Source organism: Acinonyx jubatus, chromosome A1 (genome assembly GCF_027475565.1).
Source record: "Acinonyx jubatus isolate Ajub_Pintada_27869175 chromosome A1, VMU_Ajub_asm_v1.0, whole genome shotgun sequence".
NCBI lineage: Eukaryota > Metazoa > Chordata > Mammalia > Carnivora > Felidae > Acinonyx > Acinonyx jubatus.
Genome location: NC_069380.1, coordinates 7,800,078 through 7,819,239, shown reverse-complemented (window position 1 = coordinate 7,819,239; position 19,162 = coordinate 7,800,078). Strand labels below are relative to the sequence as shown.

Below are 19,162 nucleotides of genomic sequence, written 5' to 3'. Positions count from 1 at the left end.
CTCAGAGCCTGGAGCCAGCTTCCGATTCTGTGTCTCCCTCTCTCTCTGCCCCTTCCCTGCTCATGCTCTGTCTCTCTCTGTCTCAAAAATAAATAAAAACATTAAGAAAAAAAAATTTTTTTAAAAACTAAGGGGCAACATTATTGTTTTCCGTAAATGTTTAACAAGCTTCACCCCTGGGGAGACTTTCTAACTCATTCTTTGGTACACCAGAAAAGATACCCGGAACCAAGGAAGGGAGGTGGTGGTGATGTGTCAGGAGGTAGGTTTCAGCTCCATACATAATTTTGGATAAGGAGATTCCTAAAAAGTGGCTCTTGAGTGAATCTTATTAGTCAGATGCCGTATCTTGAGTGGAAGTCCTCGAGGCTCACCGAATGAAAAGTTGGTCCCCGGATGCTCTTCAGAATAGCTCGATGCCGTACCTGCTCACTAATTTTATCACTGAAATTAGATCCTGGCTCTCTGGTGGCTGTGAAACGTTCCCTAGCTTCAGACTTGATTTCCTAAAATATGCACGCAGACCCTGCAAGCTGACCTATCTTGTCAGGTGGGGTTTAGGCAATGAAACCGAGCAAATGAGTTGTGTCTGCGGCTGTGTTTAACAGATTTGAAGAGGTTCGCGAATTAGCCAGGAAGGAAACTGTCTGCTCTTTTTATTTCCCTTGAAAAAGGATTCTTATACTCATAGATAAAACAATGTGTTATTTTTGTATCTGAAAAGGATGAGTGGACGGTGGAGTCAAAGAAGCTTCTTTAAATAATCCCAGGTCTTGTTTGCTTTGGACGGTCCAGGAGCACACGTGGAACTCTCAGAGGGGAAGTTCTAACATTAAAAACAACAACACAAAACTGTCAGTAACCAAAATAATTTCTGAAATTGACATGGCACTCAAGAGCCCATGGAACGCAGTGGGACCGTTTCAATGAAAGCGGGGCACGTTTTCACCCAAGGACTTAAGATAAACTCGACTTTAGAATTATTATTGCAAGTAAGAACCACAACGTGTGTGTAAATACATTCTGATAACAGATTTAAGCCTTGCTATTGAAGTACGGTTTCAGTAGCCCTTATAATTACACAGGAGAAAATTCCACGTTAGACATTCTTTTGGGGACGACGGATGGATAGGAAAATCATGGAAAGCACCAAAGGACTGCCTCAGGGTCCTGCAGTCTAAATGGACAGGCATCAGAGGTGAGATCTGTAAATGTTATGCCATAATGATTGCACATCAACACATTTCAGGAAAGGACCCACACAGCAGGAAACATACGCTGTGTTCCTTAATAAATTCTGAGAGTACAGAATAGGAAAAGCTCAAAATTATCCCAGGTATGCAGTGCCTCCCTTTTATCCCCCTTGGCCAGGCCAGCCTTCGGGTCTCGTTCCTTTTTGACACTCCTCTGAGGCTGGACGGTCCTCTGCTTTGGCTCCTCTCTTCCTGAATCCTGCCCCAAATTCACTCCCCCCCCCCCCCCCCAGCTAGCCTGGCACTAGGAAGGATGTGATAAACTAATTCACATGAAGATGTTGGTGATTGATGTTACTGTTCTCCTGGGTGTTGGCAATTTAGAAGGGTTCCCGAGGAGAGACCAGCGCTGGCAATGGAGACATGAACTCTCTACTCACTGATTTCACACAGGAGGGCCAGAGGATGGGATGTGCATGCCTTCGTACTTGAGTCTAAACAATGACATCAAGCTGGCCTTGATCAGGAATTCAAACTATGGTGATGGAATTCAGCCATGGTATCTTCTGCTCATTGAACATGCGTTAGTCTAGCTAACTTTGGTGACAACCCAGTGGGGATTTTTTTTTCCCATTGGTGGACAAGAATCTGAAGCACAGAAGGATTTAGTACTTGGTTCAGGGTTACGAAGCTAGGAGGGGTGGAGCTGAGCACTGAACGTGTGGGGCAGAACCATTCCGCTCTACTGCCTCTGGGTTGGAAGGCAGGAGAGGACCCCCCGCGTGAAGCCCGGTCATCACCCCTCCTGAGCGTGTGCCCTTGGGCCAATTACTTACCTTCCTGATGCTTCCGTATGTTCATCTGCAAAACAGACATTAGTAATGGTACACCAGCCTTACTGGGGTGTAAGGATTAACACACTTAGAACACTATCTGCCATATAATAGAAGCTTTTTAAATATTAGCTAACGTTGCTGTTTGTTAACATGTTAAACCACATTAACTTCAACAAAACTTTCTGCATTACAGTCTTCCAACACTTAACCAGTGAGTCACCCAAATGGTGTTCCAGACCACAAAATTCCTCTGTGGCCTAAGGAGTTTAGCTTTACTAGCTTTCCTAAAAATGTGTCGTCGAGCTGAAGGCACGTGATGGCAATCTTAAATATCTTTTACCTAGAACTATCCTTGAAAGCTCACTTCCGAAAGTTTAATTTGAATAGTCTTTCCATGTCACTCCGTCCTTAAGAGAGGTTCCAAATTGGTGTCCAAAGATTTCTCAAAAGCTTTATAAATAGTATGAAAGCCAATTTTATTAGTCCAATAAGCCTTAGAGAAATTAGCTGGGTTATTGGTTATTGGATTTTAGATAACAAGGGGTAGCACTGTTTGCCCGGCTCACGTGGAGAATCAGGTCGACGTATGTCTGATCAATTTTCTTTTCATCCATAGAGAAATATTTATTGAGATTTCCACTGGGCCGGTGCTGGAGATGCAAATGAACACAAAACACACCCTTCTCTTGATGTCTTGAGAGCTTCATGGGCAAAAAAACCCACATAAACAGTTTTCTAAAAATAATGATAGAACCAGAGAACAACTTCTAAGCCACCCTGGCAGGTACGAGGCGAATTTCTCAGGGAAGGTCGTGACTCGGTTGTCTGCAAAAAATGATCGCTATTTGGGTCAAAGTCTGACTAGTTTTAGGGGAAAGAAAACTGTGATGTATGCAATAGGTTTGGATGAAAATGAAATCATCTCGTATAGTACTTGAAGCCCACAAGATAAGGATGTTTTAAAAAAGGAAAAGGGAGCACTGGGACGGGGCGGGGGGGGGGGGGGGAGTGGGGAGAACCTTCAAAAGAATAGCCCTCAGGGCACCTGGGTGGCTCAGTCGGAAAGCGTCTGACTTCTGATTTGGGCTCAGGTCGTGATCTCACTGTTCGTGGGATCGCGCCCCAAGTCGGGCTCTGCGTTGACAGCATGGAGCCGGCTTGGGATTCTCTCTCGCTCTCAAAATAAATAAACGTTAAAAAAAAAATAGCCCCTACTAGGTTCATACATTTCACCTGTGAGCCAGGGTCCTGTTGTGACCCCGCATTTGAAGGACGAGCAAGCCGGGGCCTAGGGTCCTGGGTCGAAGACATAGCTGCTTGCTTCCTGCCCTTTCCAGGTAGAACTTGTCCTGTCTCAAGTCAAGGCAGGTCCCCGAGCCGGAGGCCCTGGTCTTCTGCTTAGGGAGTTCTGCTAACCTCCTGGGAAGGACCACCGGTGCTCGCTGTGGTGCGAGTCGAGTGCCCTGGCCCGGCTGCCTGTGGATTCCGGCAGCCTGGCACCACACCGTGCCACGTGTCAGGGTCGGCGTGACACCGCCACAAGACAAAGTCCGGGCCCTGTGCAGCGTGAACAGCCGCCACCATCAGAAAGGCGCAGGGCAAGGCAGCGGGACTCAGCAGGCGCACAGCCTCGGGACGAGGTACCTCACCCCCCAGGAACCAGTGCATCCCCTGGCTGGCGTCCCCCCTTCCTGTCCCGAGAGGGATGGTCTGAAGCTTGAAAGGTAACTGACATGGAACACTCTGTGCCCCAGGGTTAGCGGAGTCTGTAAGCTAGAAGTGCCGTCTTCCTAACTCTTCAGATTGGCCCCATTCTTGTCAATATCCCATGTAAAACAAGCTCGCAGCGTGCCCTGATGCTGGCTTTCACACACCCCATGTGACAGGAACGTCCCTGAGACCCAGTGCTAACTCCTAGTTGTTGTCAAATCCCACCCACGTTTCCTCTGGCCTCCTTTCCCCTGCCATGTACAGCTGGGCCGTTTCATGGGCTGAGCTCATCAGCTGTCACCAGCAAGTTGAAGCTGGGTCCCGCCAGGCCAGCGTGTGGATGTTTGACCTCTGAGAAAATATCCAAGAGCTGTATAGGAAGGGATGATGCTGACTTGAAGTCCGTCTACTCAACCTAAGGCTCTCCTAATGGTTACTTTGCAAACACAGCCTGAGATTGAGCTATCAAGAGCGACAGAGATCGAGCACAGATACTACATCGTATCTGGTTAAATTCTTGGTTTTCAGTAAGCAGTCATAGAATGTTAAATAGACCTTTCTCCTGTAATAAGTGTTCATCTTGAGGATGTTTTTTAATGAGTTGGTTCTTGAAATGTGTAAATGCACCCAAGCACATTGGGTCCCACTGAAAGGAATTTTGCCTGAGTAAGGGCTGTGGAATTGCTTTGGGGGTCAACTTCCTGCCCCGTGGAATGCAGTGGGAAAGTTCCCACAGTGGGAGGGGGCCTCTCCCAGGGCATTCCAAGCAGGAGGCATCTGCAGAGCTTTTAGGCGGACAGTACTGTGTCTCAAGATGCTATCAGCATCTCCAACAGCCAAAGGCCACTGAGGCCTGAGCAGGTCTCAGGCTGTGTGTGTGTGTGTGTGTGTGTGTGTGTGTGTGTGTGTGGTTGTATGTGTGTGCGTGTGAATACAGCAAGGCAGCATTCGACCTTTCACATGGGGGAGGAAATCCAAACTCCTATTAACTCGAGCTTACAATATTCCCATCGAGAGGCTGCGTACGAAGAGAAAAGCTTACCATACTTTGAAACTTCTTCAAGGAGGCTGTTCTCATTCTCATGAGGTTCAGGGAAACTTAGCCACAGGCCAACAAAGCTTGGCGTCGTTGAGCCGAACTCATTCTTGCACTCACCCAGTATTCTCAGGATGCCTACTGGGGCCAGGCCCCCTTCTAAACACCAGAGACATAGCAGCGAACGAGAGAACCCCGGTCCTACCCTCTGCTCCTCCGCTCGGAACGTTGAACGTATTTATCTGTCCAGACTGTGAGCTCTAGACCGTCCATGCCTTTCATCCACCACCACGTACTAGTATCTAGAACAGAGAGTGCCACGTAGGTGGTGTTCCGTGGGTTTCTTGGATTAATACGCACGAACAGGAATTTGACCTTGAACCCTCTGAAAGCTTCATGAGACGCTTTGGACTCAAAGCCAATCATAATTTATCTCCTCGCTCACCCAGTCCGATGGGGGGGGGGGTATAAAGACGACGAGGAGGTGGCCACAGCCCCCAGAAGCCGCCGTTCTGGTAGAGAAACAGAGTGCCGAAGCGCGGAGGTGCAGAAAGGGCTGGGAGGTGTGAGAACCTACAAATGTTTTGATGTGATCGGAGCAAGTGGGAGAGCGGCAGGGGACGAAGCTGAAGAGATAGGCGGGGTTGGGCACGAAGGACCCAGGGATGTGGATTTTTATCCCGATGGCTGTGGGGAGCAGAGGTGGTGGTGATGGAATTTACACAGAGGCGAGATCACGCTGGCCCAGAGTGGAGGAGAGCCTGGCAGGGGGGCGGGGAGTCGAGCCTGGTCAGGAAGCCAGTGCTGCGGTCCAGGTGACAGCTGGCGGGGCCTCGATGTAGGCAGTGATAGCGGGGCAGGACAGGAGGTGACAATTTCCTGAGCCATGGGAGGAGAGCCGGCAGGACTTTGTGTTGGCCTGGACGGGGAGAGAATGTGGATTTCCCCTCTAGACTAAAAGGTTTGCCCAGCGGGGACCGTGGCAGGAAGTGCATGTGCTCGGTGGCTGGATGGATAAGAGGGGAGAAGGAAACGGCTCAGGTTTCTAGCTCGTGTGTTTTCTGTTCTTCACAGACATTTCACCGGCTCTAGCTGCCTGCATGCGGCTTGTAGTTTAAACCCTGCACGCCGACGCTCGAACTCTCTGCGGGCTGGTCCTGACCTGTCCTTGCCTTATGCTGCCTGCTCTGCCCCCTCATGTCCCAGTTTTGGGTCTCCACTCATGCCAGCCCCTCTGCCTGTAGGCCCTCCCCGCCTCGTCTCCGTGGGCCACCACCCACTTCAATGTCGCCTCTTCCAAAGAGCACTAGATTTCCTCCACCCTTGAAACTCTTACTCCGTGTCTTCGTATTGGCCTTAAGTCTTTTTTTTTTTTTTAACGTTTATTTACTTTTGAGACAGAGACAGAGCGTGAATGGGGGAGGGGCAGAGAGAGAGAGGGAGACACAGAGTCCGAAACAGGCTCCAGGCTCCGAGCTGTCAGCCCAGAGCCCGACGCGGGGCTCGAACTCACGAACCACGAGATCGTGACCTGAGCCGAAGTCGGATGCTTGACCGACTGAGCCACCCAGGCGCCCCTGTATTGGCCCTAAGTCTTGGTTGGGTTGCGAGTGATGAGCTCCGGGAGAGTGACACCTTTCTCTTGCTCACCTTCCCGTTGCCTCCAGATGGAATGTCGCCTCCAGTAGGATTCAGGACCTCCTTGTTGAATCGAAACAAAGAGCCCACATGATGAATCCCTCATCTAGGAAACAAGGATATTATTGCTACCTACTCCTTAGGGTGGTTGTAAGGGCTTGGCATATAGTAGGTGCTCAATAAATGATACCATTCATTGCGGCGCCTGGGTGGCTCGGTCGGTTAAGCATCCGACTCTTGGTTTGGGCTCAGGTCATAGGATCTCGCGGTTTGTGAGTTCGGGCCCCCCCTCAGGCTCTGTGCTGACAGTGTGGAGCCTGCTTGGGATTCTCTCTCTCCCTCTCTCTGCCCCTCCCCCGCTGGCACTGTCTCTGTGTCTCTCAAATTAAATACATAAACTTAAAAAAATGATACCAGTCACATCATTGTTTCTAAAAAGAGTGAGTTCCATTTGTTCTTCCCTAGCTTAATACTAAGCCTCTGCCTCCTTGTAATGAGGTTCAAAGGCAGTCCTTTGAAATTCATGGGAAATTGTCCCCTGGAACCAGTAAGTAGGGGACCACTGTTCTGGCCCACTGGGGCATTCCTTTACAGATCCCAAAGATCTTCCTCTCTGGAGGCTTCTCTTGAACACTTTGGGTCTTTTCTCGTCTGGTGCTGGAGGAACTGCTCAGCTTTAGATCTCTGCGTGATTCCGGGAAATGAGGTGCTTGGGAAGAACCCCCTTCTCGTCGCAGCCCCTGCAGGCTGGCTGCTGTTCCGAAGGTCAGAGACAGAGCCAGAAGCAAGGAGCAGGAGGTGGGCCAGTTGGCCGGCTGTTCCAAAAGGAGCGAGCAGGCAATGGTGATGGTCCTTGAGTTTTATTTTTATTTTTAAAATCAAAGTAGAAGAATTTTGTGAGTCCCAGAGGAGGCCTTTTGTGTCGTTTTTATTCTTAGGTATTTTTCTTTAGAATTTCCTCTAAAACTCATGAGGAAGAGCTCACATATTCCAGATTTAGCACTTTAATGGGCTTTTGTTCCCGCCTTAATTTTTTTCCTTTTTAAAAATTTCTCCTCGGGGGGCGCCTGGGTGGCTCAGTCGGTTGAGCGTCCGACTCCGGCTCAGGTCATGATCTCACAGCTCGTGGGTTCGAGCCCCGCGTCGGGCTCTGTGCTGACAGCTCGGAGCCTGGAGCCCGCTTCGGATTCTGTGTCTCCCTCTCTCTTCTGTGTCTCTCCCGTTCGCATTCTGTGTCTCTCAAAAATAAACATTAAAAAAACTGTTCTTTAATTTCTCCTCGGATTTTGAAGTAGCTCTTTCTGGGATTACAACGTTTGCAAGCTCAGCCACAGAATTTCTGAAACTCCCTTTAATTTCTGCGTGAGCTTAGGATGGTGAAATATCATGCGCCCTGCTGGACTCGGAAGGTGAGGGGAGACCCGTCCCAGAGACCAACCCTTGAGCCGCCAGGCTGCATGCGCCATGGCGAACCATTTAGGGGCATTTGGACCTGTTCTGTAGAATCACAAAGACCCTCAGTGTGATGGTGCTTGTTGAGGACCATCTTGTTTTCTTCCCTCCAGGAACCTCGGACAAGTCTAACCTGGAGCTAATCACTCTCACGTGCACCTGTGTGGCCGCAACCCTCTTCTGGCTCCTGTTAACGCTCTTTATCCGCAAACTGAAAAGGGTAAGAACGGTTCGGATGAAGTTCTACGCTCCTGTTTACGTAAAACTCTAAAACGCTCGTCTCGCATCTAGACCCGGCCCTAAACACACGTTAGCCTCTAGTCTCCTTCCCTCTTCTTTCGGTCTCTGACCTGGGGAACACCCAGAATGAATCATTAAAATGCCTCTCAACCGTCACCCGTAGTATCGAGAGAAAAAGCTCGAGCAGTGAATAGATGACTGTTTCCCAGGAACAGAGGGGACACCGTTGATATAAAAATGTGTGATAAAACCTTTAAATTCAACACGAGACCTGCGCAGTCTTTATTTCCTTATTCTCTGCTAAGACGTGCAAAGGCGAATGCAAAATAAAGACTGTCCTCCGACTTGCCTCTCCTCACATTGTAGAATTACCAACAAGTGCACTGTGGTTCCGAGCTCTCGGAGCCCCGCCATACAACTCAGTTCTTCAGTGGGAGGGTCAGGCTGGAACGCAGGACGTCAGATTTCTATCATTCAGCCTGCAGCACCACGTGCTTCTCTGAAGTTCTATGGGCTAAGGAGCCAACAGTCCTTCACCCATCCGTGCTTCAAATATTTACTGGAGAGGAGACTGGCTTTACTCCATTTCACAGACAAATGTGAGAGTGCCGTTAGAGGCAGCGGACTGAAAGATGTGTAAGGGGGTGGCCAGGCAGAGAAGGGAGGGAAGAGTGTTGCAGGCAGACAGAAGAGCCTGTGAGAGGCCGGGGCAGGGCCGGGACCCCGCGGGAAAGAGAGACTCACGGAGGCCAGCGTGGCTGCAGCATGGGAACTGGGTAGGAGGTGAGGCCGGAGAGGAGGGGCTGTAAAGCCGGGTGAGACAGTAAGAAAGGTAGTCTGTATTCTGGAAGTAAAAGGAAGCCTGGGGGGGCATGAGGGCGAGGGTGGGGAGGGGTGTTGTACAACAAAGGCAGGCAATCCTAAGTGTAAGAGATTTGCGTCTGGAAAGAGAATTTTGGCTGCTGTGAGAATGGACCAGAGGAGGCAAGAGTGAGTAGAGAGGAACTTTCACCGAAGACTTCATAGGAGTCCAACTAAGAAATGATATGAGCTTCGTCCAAGTGATTAGGATCCAGAGCTATTTCGCAGGTAAAACAGAACTTGAAAAGCATCAAGGAGGCCTCCTCCATTGCTAGAGACTTATCAGCCCTTATTATCGTGTCATGTCTTAGGACAAGGTTTTTTATGTGGTGTCTCCGGTAATTCTTCCAAAAAATGCAAAGAGGTAAGATATACTATTATTCCCATTTTATAGAGAGAGAAAGTGAGCCTCAGAGAGGTAAAATAACTTGTGCAAAGTCACAAAGCTGGTTAGAGTGGGAGCTGAGTTTTGAACCAAGGTCGTTCGACCTTACCTAGACTTGTAACCAAAACCAACAAGGTGTCCTTCATAGCCGTTGAAATGAGAGGCGAGGATAGCAGGCGTCCTCCGTGGTGAATAGGCACCATCAGGAGTCCGCCGTGTGGAATGATGGGTTTTGAGATGTGACAGCTAAGGCCACACTGCTTTAGAAGGAAACAGGCCACACAGTGGCATTGACAGGGGAGAGACATCATAAAGGGAAATGGATCAAACTTGCCAAATAGATTAGACCCGCCAAATCCGGAAGGCCCGTTCGGAGGCCACAAAGGAGGGACAGAGAGAAAAAACTTCAGAGAAAGTGAGGTTTAGAGAAAGAGTTTGAAGGTTGCAGTTGGAAGGAAAGCAGCAGAAAAATGCAGCCCACCACACTCCTCCCCACGCCCCAGATTAGGGGAGGAGCACAGAGGGGCAGAGTGGAAACAAAACTGGAAAGGTGAATTGGGTCTAAATTGAAGATGGCCCTAGTATTTCTAAAAATCTGAAACCTTGGCGTTCAATAAGAAAGGATGAGAGCAAGAAAGGATTCTCTGTCCAGAAGGGAATGCTTATAAAATTTGAAAGGTGATTAATTGTAGGAGGCAAGGAGATACAAGTCCTCAAAAACTATTTCCATGTGGTTTCTCTAAACCGCAAGTGAATTCCTGGTTGATACGGACTGGACGTTATCCTTTTAATCCCCACCATGCAATAGGCCAGTGTTACAATTACGGCTAATGTGGATCGTTGATTGATGCTTACTGTATACCACGCCTTGTTCTAACAGCTTGGCATGGATTATTTCCCATAATATTCACAACAGCCCTAGGAGATAAGGACTGTCATTATCACTATTTCACAGATAAGGAAACTAGGTTGAGAAGGGTTAAGCAACTTGCCAAGGTTATGTGCTGGTCCGGAGTTGATCTGTGACTCAGATCCGGCCCGCCAGCCTCAATGCCTGGCCTCTGAAAGTGCTTAGCTGTGCAACCTCCATGCCAAACACCTAGTAGCTGCTCAGTGTTAGTGTCAATCGAAAGAATAAATATTTGCCGACTAAGGTTCTACGATCCCACTCTCCTCAACCACTTGTGTGGTGTTGCCTCTCACCTGCCTGATTGAGATAAACCATAAAATTCCATAGGTGCCAGATGGGGAGATTGTCTCTCTTTGCCCGGCCCCTTGCCTCACTCTCAACACCCCTCCCAAGCTCCCCACGTGCTCTCCGGAAAGTGAGATGTCCCTTGTTGGGCTCTCGCTGTCCTGTGCCCTTGGAAGATGGGAGATTGTTTCTCGTCGGATTGTTTCGACTGGACATGGAAAAGCGTACTCATAAAACCTCTTCCAGCGGCTTCTCTAGTGCACACCCGGCACGCTGGGATAGGGGTTTGTATTCCTTCCAGTCTTACAGACTCACACCATTGTCCGACAGGCTGGCCCCTACAAGACTGGCACCGATGGCAAATGTAGCTGGTGACGAATGTGCTCCACATCCTTCTCTGTTTTCCCCTCGTCGTGGAGGCCGGGCCAGTCTTTCTGCTTTGAGCGATTTGTCACACATTTTAGTGATAATTCCTGTGAGTAGGAGACCGATTGCAAGTGATGGATGAGGTGAGCTGTGACAGCCCAGGGCAGGGTGAGTTAGAGCTGAAGAATGTGGGCGAGCGTGACATGGTGTGTATGGAGAGGGTGTCTTCTCTCCTGAACTCTGGTCCTGCTGAGGGAAGGGCAACGCAGGACGGGCCCGAAACTCATTGGAACGCAGTTTATGCGACTCCTCGGCGAGGCTGATCAAAGCCCACCTTATGTGGGCAAGCATACTTCCTTTCTGTCCTGCCCACAGAAATGCCATCATCAATTCTACACCGAATGAACAGGCAATACACCCACTGCTATGACTCTAAGACACTAAATGCAAATCCACTCATCTGTGATCTGAAATAAAGGATATTTTCTGGGCTCGATGTGCCTTGCCAAGATAAAATAAGGGCCTGAAGGGAGACACCCGCCTTGTTTGACGTCCTACTGATGCGAAACGCGATCAGGACATGGCTGTGTTTGAATCTCAGACCCAATTTACCCCTTGGCCTTTGAAATAATCAACTTCTGTTTCTTATTGGAGGTAAATCTTACTGTGTTCTCACTGACGGACCCTACAGTTTTTCCGGGCAGCTGCAGCAACCAAGGGGCCAGGACTTCTGAGTAGATTTAAACACTTCACAGGAAATATGCCTCTTAACTGTCCCAGGGCTCCTGGGTTCACTTCGCCATTCTTGCAAATGCTGAAAAGCCTCAATCCCACTTGTCACCTTGTGACGTATGCTCCTGCTTGTGCAGAATGGCCACGGAGAGGTATTTTCAGTCAGTCGTTTGGAATGATGTTTATGCTTTTTTGGAGAAGGACTATCATATGATAATTGTCTAAGAACAAGCACCCAGGTCACTGGAGAACCTGGGCGCGTGTTATGTGGGCAACGCGGTGAAGCCAGTCTACCGAAAAGCCGCATGAGAACCATAAGGGCTTGTTCAGTGGGAGTTGCACACCCAAGTGTGACGTGCCTGTGCGTATGCAGAGGGGGACTTTCTGTACCCAACCACACGGTTTCAACGAGTAGCAGGTGTTGCCAGGTACTGTTTTAAATTGGGCATCCGGGTTTTTGTTTTGTAAGTTGTTTCCTTGATAGTGACGTCGTGATTTCTTTCTTTCTCAGTCTTCCTCGGAAATAAAGACTGACTACCTATCGATTATAATGGACCCAGACGAAGTCCCCCTGGACGAGCAGTGCGAGCGGCTCCCTTATGATGCCAGCAAGTGGGAGTTTGCCCGGGAGAGACTCAAACTGGGTAATGTGTTTGTTCAACATGATTCCTAAACGTGCAAAACATGTGGTTTGAGGGCTGCAAAAGTCAACGAGACTCGGGTTCTACCCTCCAGCTGCTCACAGACTAGCAAGGGAGATGGGCACTGCGGTAGATAATCCTAACAGTGCTGGGACAGCAGTACAAGGGGACAGGGCACCTGCTCCTTCTCCGAACACTTTCCCAGCACCTTCTCTGAGCAGCAGACACCCGTCTAAGCCGCGGGGGTGCAAAGGCGTCTGAGTGTCTTACCTCAGAGGGTGAAGGAGGCAGCCACAAAAGGAGACAGGTGAAGGGCAGAGATGAGTTTCATCAGGAAGCTTACAACTACAGGCACCCTTAATGACCTTTTGGGGGACTCAGAAATTTGTAACCTAGAACACAACTCAAGATCTCAAGATGGCAAGGAACGGCCCAACCAAACCTTTGGTGAACGCGTCAGTGCCCTTGAAGGCTGTGGGTCAAAAAACCCCTCTGCACAAATCCACAGATTAGATACTCTGAGTTTTCCTGGGTGTTCAGGATGTCTAGACAGAGAAGAAAGTGCTAGGGGTCATTAGCGTTTCAGGTTTGAAGAGGGCTGTTGTTTCCCAGGTAACATAGATGCTGTAAACATCAGGCAACCGTGCTTTCCCTCAGCGTGCCCCCAAGTCCCCCCCACCCCTCCCAGCTCAGACATCACAATGCAAATTGATCTCCAGCCCTCAGTAGTACAAAACAAAAGGGGCCGCGATTACTCTTGCCCAAAATTTTTGGATAGTGGCTTCTGAAAAATTTCCAGTCGCTCTATGTGTGCCAGAATCATTAATAATTGGAACTAGGAGCCCAACTCGTGGACCCAGTGTTCCTGGATCTTGTCACCCTCGGCAAAAGAGCCTGTTGTTTTAAATTCAACTGCGTTGCCTCCCCTCCCCCCACAGCTCGGGCCTTGAAATGATTCCACTTAGGTTTCTTCTTACATGAGAAAGAATACTTGGCCCCAAGAGTATGTTCTGTTTGGCTTGGGGAAGAACATTGGAAATCAGTAAGAAGCTGGAGAGACAGGCAAAGCCAGCAATGGCTGCTGATGGGTGGTGGGTGGGTGGGTGGGGGTGGGGGGTGGAAATATCAACTGAATTTAGAGTCGTTAAGGGCAGGTGGTACATAAATGAGTTCCTTCTGCAAGTCTAAATTATATGGCAGCTAGCCCAGCCCCTCAGTGACCTTGGCAAGGAACTGAGATAATTTTCCCACAACCGTAAGCCATTCTCAGGCCACGTTGCTTTCCAGAGTTATTAGTCACCATCAGACATGCTTCTTCCTGTATAGGACAGATGAGCTGTTCATCCCATCTCTTCACTCCTTCGCCTGGTATCTATCCCTGTGATCTATATCACACTGAGGGACACTGCTAATCCTTCCACCAGATTTCCCCTGGGGCTCTGTGGGTTTAGATAATCCCGTTTCAGGAGATTCTCCTTGCTGAAGACCTTTCTTATGGATCTCTTCCTTCCTGGAGATGCCAGATGTCATGATTTGGCTCATGTGGATGGGAGTGTCTTTGATGGGTGAGAGAAAGGGTGTCAAGTCAGCTCACTGTGTCTTTCAATGCAGAGTGTGGCTGCAAGGGCCAGAAGAAGGCTCCCCCTACTAGCATGGGGGCAAAAGGCCCAAGATTTTTTGGTTCGTAAGCCAAATACATGACAGAAAGTAATCTGAAGTAATGTCTGGCAAGTGAAAGTAACCAAGATTCTGTCTGGATGGATGGAGAGAAAAAGCTGGCTTGATGGGCAGAGTTATAATGGGGCTATAAACACACACAGAAGAATACACTGTGTGGGGAAATACACAGACAAGTCGCATCTGATTTTTTTCAGCTGTGTGGACTCTGTCGGTAACTATTAGCAGCGCTGTTGAGAGAAGTCGGAATTTATGGTACCTGATAGATGCAGTAGGAGTTTGGGTCAAAAGTGCTGCTCTCGTTGAAATTCCTGAAATCCAGGAACAAAAGGAATCTGTTTTGTTAGTGGTTCCTCGCTAAACGTCAGGGAGAATTCAGCCCTTACCATTTTATCACAGGAGGTGGGATAATGTCGGACAATGCATCTTCTACTACAAAATGAAGTCAGCCTTGCCTAATATAGGCCACAACACAAGGAGTCTGGAATTTGCAAGTGGATGGCGCCCGGGCAGGTGTTGCCTCTTGGAAGACCAGCTCTGCGTGGCAGTGGTGCCTTGCACCCTCCCCGGAGTGTCCCCGGGGCCCTGGCCGGTCAAGGACATTCTTGGAGGAGGTTCCAATAGCCTTTCATTGTATGGCAGCGACCTAGCTCTTTCACAAGCCAGTCGGTGGCATTTGGGTAACACCGAGGAGGATTTTAAGGGAAAAGAAGGATCAGGCAAGGTCAAGCCTGGCTCCCCTGAAGCTGGAACAGTGGGTCCGCCAAAGGATTCTGAGGCATCAGTTGATCAAAGAGCCCGTAATAGCTTCATGCTGTTTTATGAGGCAGCAGTCAGGCTTCCGAGAGAAAAGATGGAAAGGCCGCGGGAAGCCAAGTGAGAACGAGCTTATTCTCACTGACAGAAGCAAACTCCCCAAACACCAGTGAAAATGAAGTGTGCTGTGATGGCTAAGGAGGGAACGCGTGTGGGCTGAGGCCGTGGAAGGGAAAAGGGTTCTGCCTGCCCCCCAAGCAGCAAGGGTCTTCACGGTATGTGGAGAGGTGTCCCTAAGATAGAGATCATCTTGATATTTGTCAGGCTCGGGACACTTTTCCTATTAGACAGTAGAAGGCACCGCAGAAGAAACACGTTCTTTTGCCCTAAAACAGCAAGGGGCAAGCCTTTAACCAACATACACCGATCTTTACAAGTCTGGAGAAGGTAGCCACTGGTACTCATTGTGTACGTGATTTCCACGTCCCGGTCCTGCAGGGTCCACCCGAGGCACTTTTATTTCAACCTAGAGTCCCCATCCTGGTCTACTTCATGGACAGTTTTAGCTGAAGGAGGAAGCAGAGACTCTGTCCCTGTCCATGGTGCGCACTCTAGGAGGAATGACCTTTCCCCGTCGCTGCCAGGGGCATTTTGACCAGAGAAAAAGCAAGTCGCGTCACCAATGTTCCCTCCTATCTGTCCCCAGGAGATAGATGCAAAGAGATAGCGATAAAGAGGCTCTTCCGATTACACTGGCAAACGAATTTTTCCTGTGTCCTGACTAGACGGCCTCGGGGGATTGGTAGTGAGCGGAAGACGCTAAGCAGAGGCAGGGGGAAGTCACCTATGTGACTGAGTCATCGTGCCTAAAAGTATAAAATTGTAATGTGATAAGGAAGCAGGCAAATTTTCACAAGAATCTTAGAAACAAACACGCAGCTGTATCTTTTGGGGGGAAGGGATTGGAGTATAAGGACGGAAGGTTGGTTCGTTAACTCACTGAAGGTGCCTTAGCAGAACAGTCAGATAAAGAGGACTAGGCTGAGGGAGGAGGGGACGTGTTAAATTACCACTCTGCCTACCGGGATTTACTTCTGACCAGAGGCATTCTGTTGGCTATTTTTTCCCTAACCAAGAACCAAACAAGAGTGACTTCTTTGGTTCACTCTTCCTTTTGCCATATCCTGCCTGAGGTGTACTTTTTCTCCAGGCTATATTCAGCTACCTGTTTCCTGATGGTGCAAAAGAAAGTGGCCTGATATAAAAGGGGACTGAGGTATTCCGGGGGGGGGGGGGGGGGAGGGGGGGGAGGTATGCGCTCTTCACGGAGCATCGCCCTCACGGTCTCCGACCCATTGGGGACAGGCGGGTTCCTCTAGTTACCCGTGACTGCTTTGAGCATCTCCCAAGTTCCCAAATCGCTGCTCTTCATTCTGCATTAACGCACAAGGGGCCTCCTCTGCACCGAGCGCTGAGCTAGGTCCTGGGAAGATTCCCACGTGGCAGATGCCCCTGTGAGTCAAGTGGTCTCATTTCAGGGTGAGGAAAGAAACGTGTTAAAACAGCTGTTATGGCATAACATAACAGGTCCCACGAAAGAAACCTTACTCGACTGCATTTGGCAACCATTTCTCTGCAGCTTAAACCAATTAACTACCAGTGGTTGGTTGATAGACTCGTGTGCTGAGCCACGAAGGCCTGTACATCATGTAAGGACGTGTTAGAATATCTTGGCTGGCAAGAAAGTCTGAGAAATGACTTAGTGATTTTTTTGTAGCTATGGAGCATTATGATAACCAATAGCAGTCACCCCCATTCTCTGTTTTCTTCCTTTCTGCTGAAAACAGATCAGAAGAAATGACCTTCAGAGGCAAGAAAAGGGGCTTAGGTTAAACAAAGGGAGGTCTTGGTAATAATGTCATTAAACAATGGAAGAGACCCCCGCCCCCCTGGGAGGATTTTGTGAAGAGGAAATTGGTCACCCACCCACACCAAATGCATCCTAGGGGCCTGGCCTAGCTGCAAAGGATAACGGCCCCTCAGAAGCCCCGTGAGGAGGTGGAAGAAAGATACCCCAGAAGTGTGTCCCTTACTTTGACCCTTTTGGGCTCAGTTTGTTGGAGATTCCATTCAAAGCTACACGGCTCACATACACACATAGGTCAAAAGGCACCTTCTTCCCGAAAAAGACTTGTCCTCATCCTGCTGGCTTCGCAAACAAATCAATGTCTTCTTTTCATTGCAGGCAAGTCGCTCGGAAGAGGGGCTTTTGGAAAAGTGGTTCAAGCGTCCGCATTTGGCATTAAGAAATCCCCCACGTGCCGGACTGTGGCTGTAAAAATGCTGAAAGGTATGGATGCTGTAGTTTGGCTTTCGGCCGACCCACTAGATCCCCGAAACACTGGTACACGTTAGCTGTGGCCTGGGAACAGACACAAGCTACTTCTGCTCAGGCCACACCACTGTCTTTACTGCTGGGAGCCCCTTGGCTTCGGGAGTTTTCTGTTAGGCCAGCAAGAGCGCTGAACCAACCCTGTAAATGAAACCATCCAGCACTGTCCACGGGAAAATGATTTCTGTCACCTCCCAAGATCTTTCTCCTCTCACATCTCAGGCTCGAAACTACCAGGGATTTAAGCTCACTGTAGCCACAGGTTCAAGATTTTGGAGGGATCCACTAGGACGTTCTAAGGGGAAGTCAGCTGTGGGTTGTAAATCCCAACGGCTTAGCTGGGGCTTGACCTAACTGTAAAGTGAAATCGTGAAGCCGGAATAATTGAGACCGTCAGAACTCTGAACTGTGTGATAGCGTCAGGTCCCAAACACAACACATTTCCTCTTTAGAAATTTACATAGGCAGGGGCGCCTGGGTGGCGCAGTCGGTTAAGCGTCCGACTTCAGCCAGGTCACGATCTCGCGGTCCGTGAGTTCGAGCCCCGCGTCAGGCTCTGGGCTGATGGCTCGGAGCCTGGAGCCTGTTTCCGATTCTGTGTCTCCCTCTCTCTCTGCCCCTCCCCCATTCATGCTCTGTCTCTCTCTGTCCCAAAAATAAATAAAAAACGTTGAAAAAAAAAATTAAAAAAAAAAAAAAAAAGAAAGAAATTTACATAGGTGGACAGATAGATAATCTTTCTGGTGTTGAAAGACACAACCACTCAGAGAAGCCCCGGGGAAGTAGGGCCAAATCGCACGGTGATTCGTGATCACCCGCAAGACAGATGAAAATGAGAATAGGGGAAAGCTGTATAAATCAGACATCTCAGGGATGCAGATGTCTTCTGAAGTATAGAAAAGACTTCATTTCCTCACTCGTGATGGCATTTTTATGTTACTTCAGCTCATGTTAAGATTCTTTTTTTTTTAATGTTTATTTTTGAGAGAGACAGAGACAGCGCATGAGCGGGGGAGGGGCAGAGAGAGAGGGAGACACAGAATGGGAAGCCGGCTCCAAGCTGTCAGCACAGAGCCCGATGCGGGGCTCGAACCCACAGACTGTGAGATTGCGACCGGAGCTGAAGTCGGACGCTTAACCGACTGAGCCACCCGGGCGCCCCACTCGTGTTAAGATTCTAAAACCAAAAAGTAGGCCTCTTGCAGGAGCCCCAGGCAATGATACCTTCCACCTCAAAAGGCTGCCCTCGTCAAGCAAAGGCTCTGATAAAAACCCTCCAAGGAACCTGACAGTTCTGCTCTGAAAGCAGCCAGGGAAGGAGTCTCAAGGCCCACAAATCCGGACTTTTGTTCAAAATGGACTGCCCAGAGGATGGCAGGCCTTTCTGTGACATGCCTGCATTCCAGCACGCCACCCCACACCCCGTGGCCCAGGCTCCAAGAGAAGAGGCATCAATATGCCCTCGTGTGAGAAGGCACCAGACTAAGTGCTTTCATGTATTAGCTTGAACCACAGGAGATTGCCATTCCTCTTCCTTTTCTCTCTGCAGCCTTGTGAGGGAGATATTATTTCCCCAGTTTGCAGATGAGGAGACATGGCCCAGAAAGGTTAAATCACCTCTGCAGGGCCCCAGAGCTCCCCAGGGCAAAAGTAGGGGTTTGAGTGCAGCGCTTTTACCCCCCCCCCCCCACGGTGCTGCAGAAGAGGGGCTGTCTAGACCCGACCTCCGGCGGCCTGTGGCCCCCAAACCCTAAAACGGCCCTGATCCGAGTTATGGAGGCAATCTAATATCCACCCTTGAGCTAAGTTGGGACTCCATCTGGAAGCGTCTGCTTCCTCAGCTTGTCCCATTTCCCTGCCTACGACCACACATCATCGCCAGCAGAGATGGTCTTGTGCGCGCACTCGTCTGTTGTGGATCCAAGGTAACACCTGCCTGGGGATAGAGCAGTCTGAACAAGAGAGCTGGGTTTTCCCCTGTGCCAAGGGGGCATAAATGCCTGGAAGGATTGATGAGTCGGAGGAGGGGAATTCTGACTTGAAAAATTTGAA

The 19,162-nt window shown here is 49.4% G+C and overlaps 1 protein-coding gene across 2 annotated transcripts in view; it reads left to right on the top strand.

Moving 5' to 3' along the window:
• The window catches only part of FLT1 (fms related receptor tyrosine kinase 1), a 174,591-nt gene that overhangs the window by 126,781 nt on the left and 28,648 nt on the right, over positions 1–19,162 (top strand). For both annotated transcript variants that reach the window (XM_053212052.1, XM_027064615.2), the window contains exons 17-19: positions 7,979–8,085; positions 12,156–12,288; positions 16,964–17,068. In XM_053212052.1, coding sequence (XP_053068027.1) covers positions 7,979–8,085; positions 12,156–12,288; positions 16,964–17,068 — 345 coding nt within the window. The remainder of the gene's footprint in view (positions 1–7,978; positions 8,086–12,155; positions 12,289–16,963; positions 17,069–19,162) is intronic.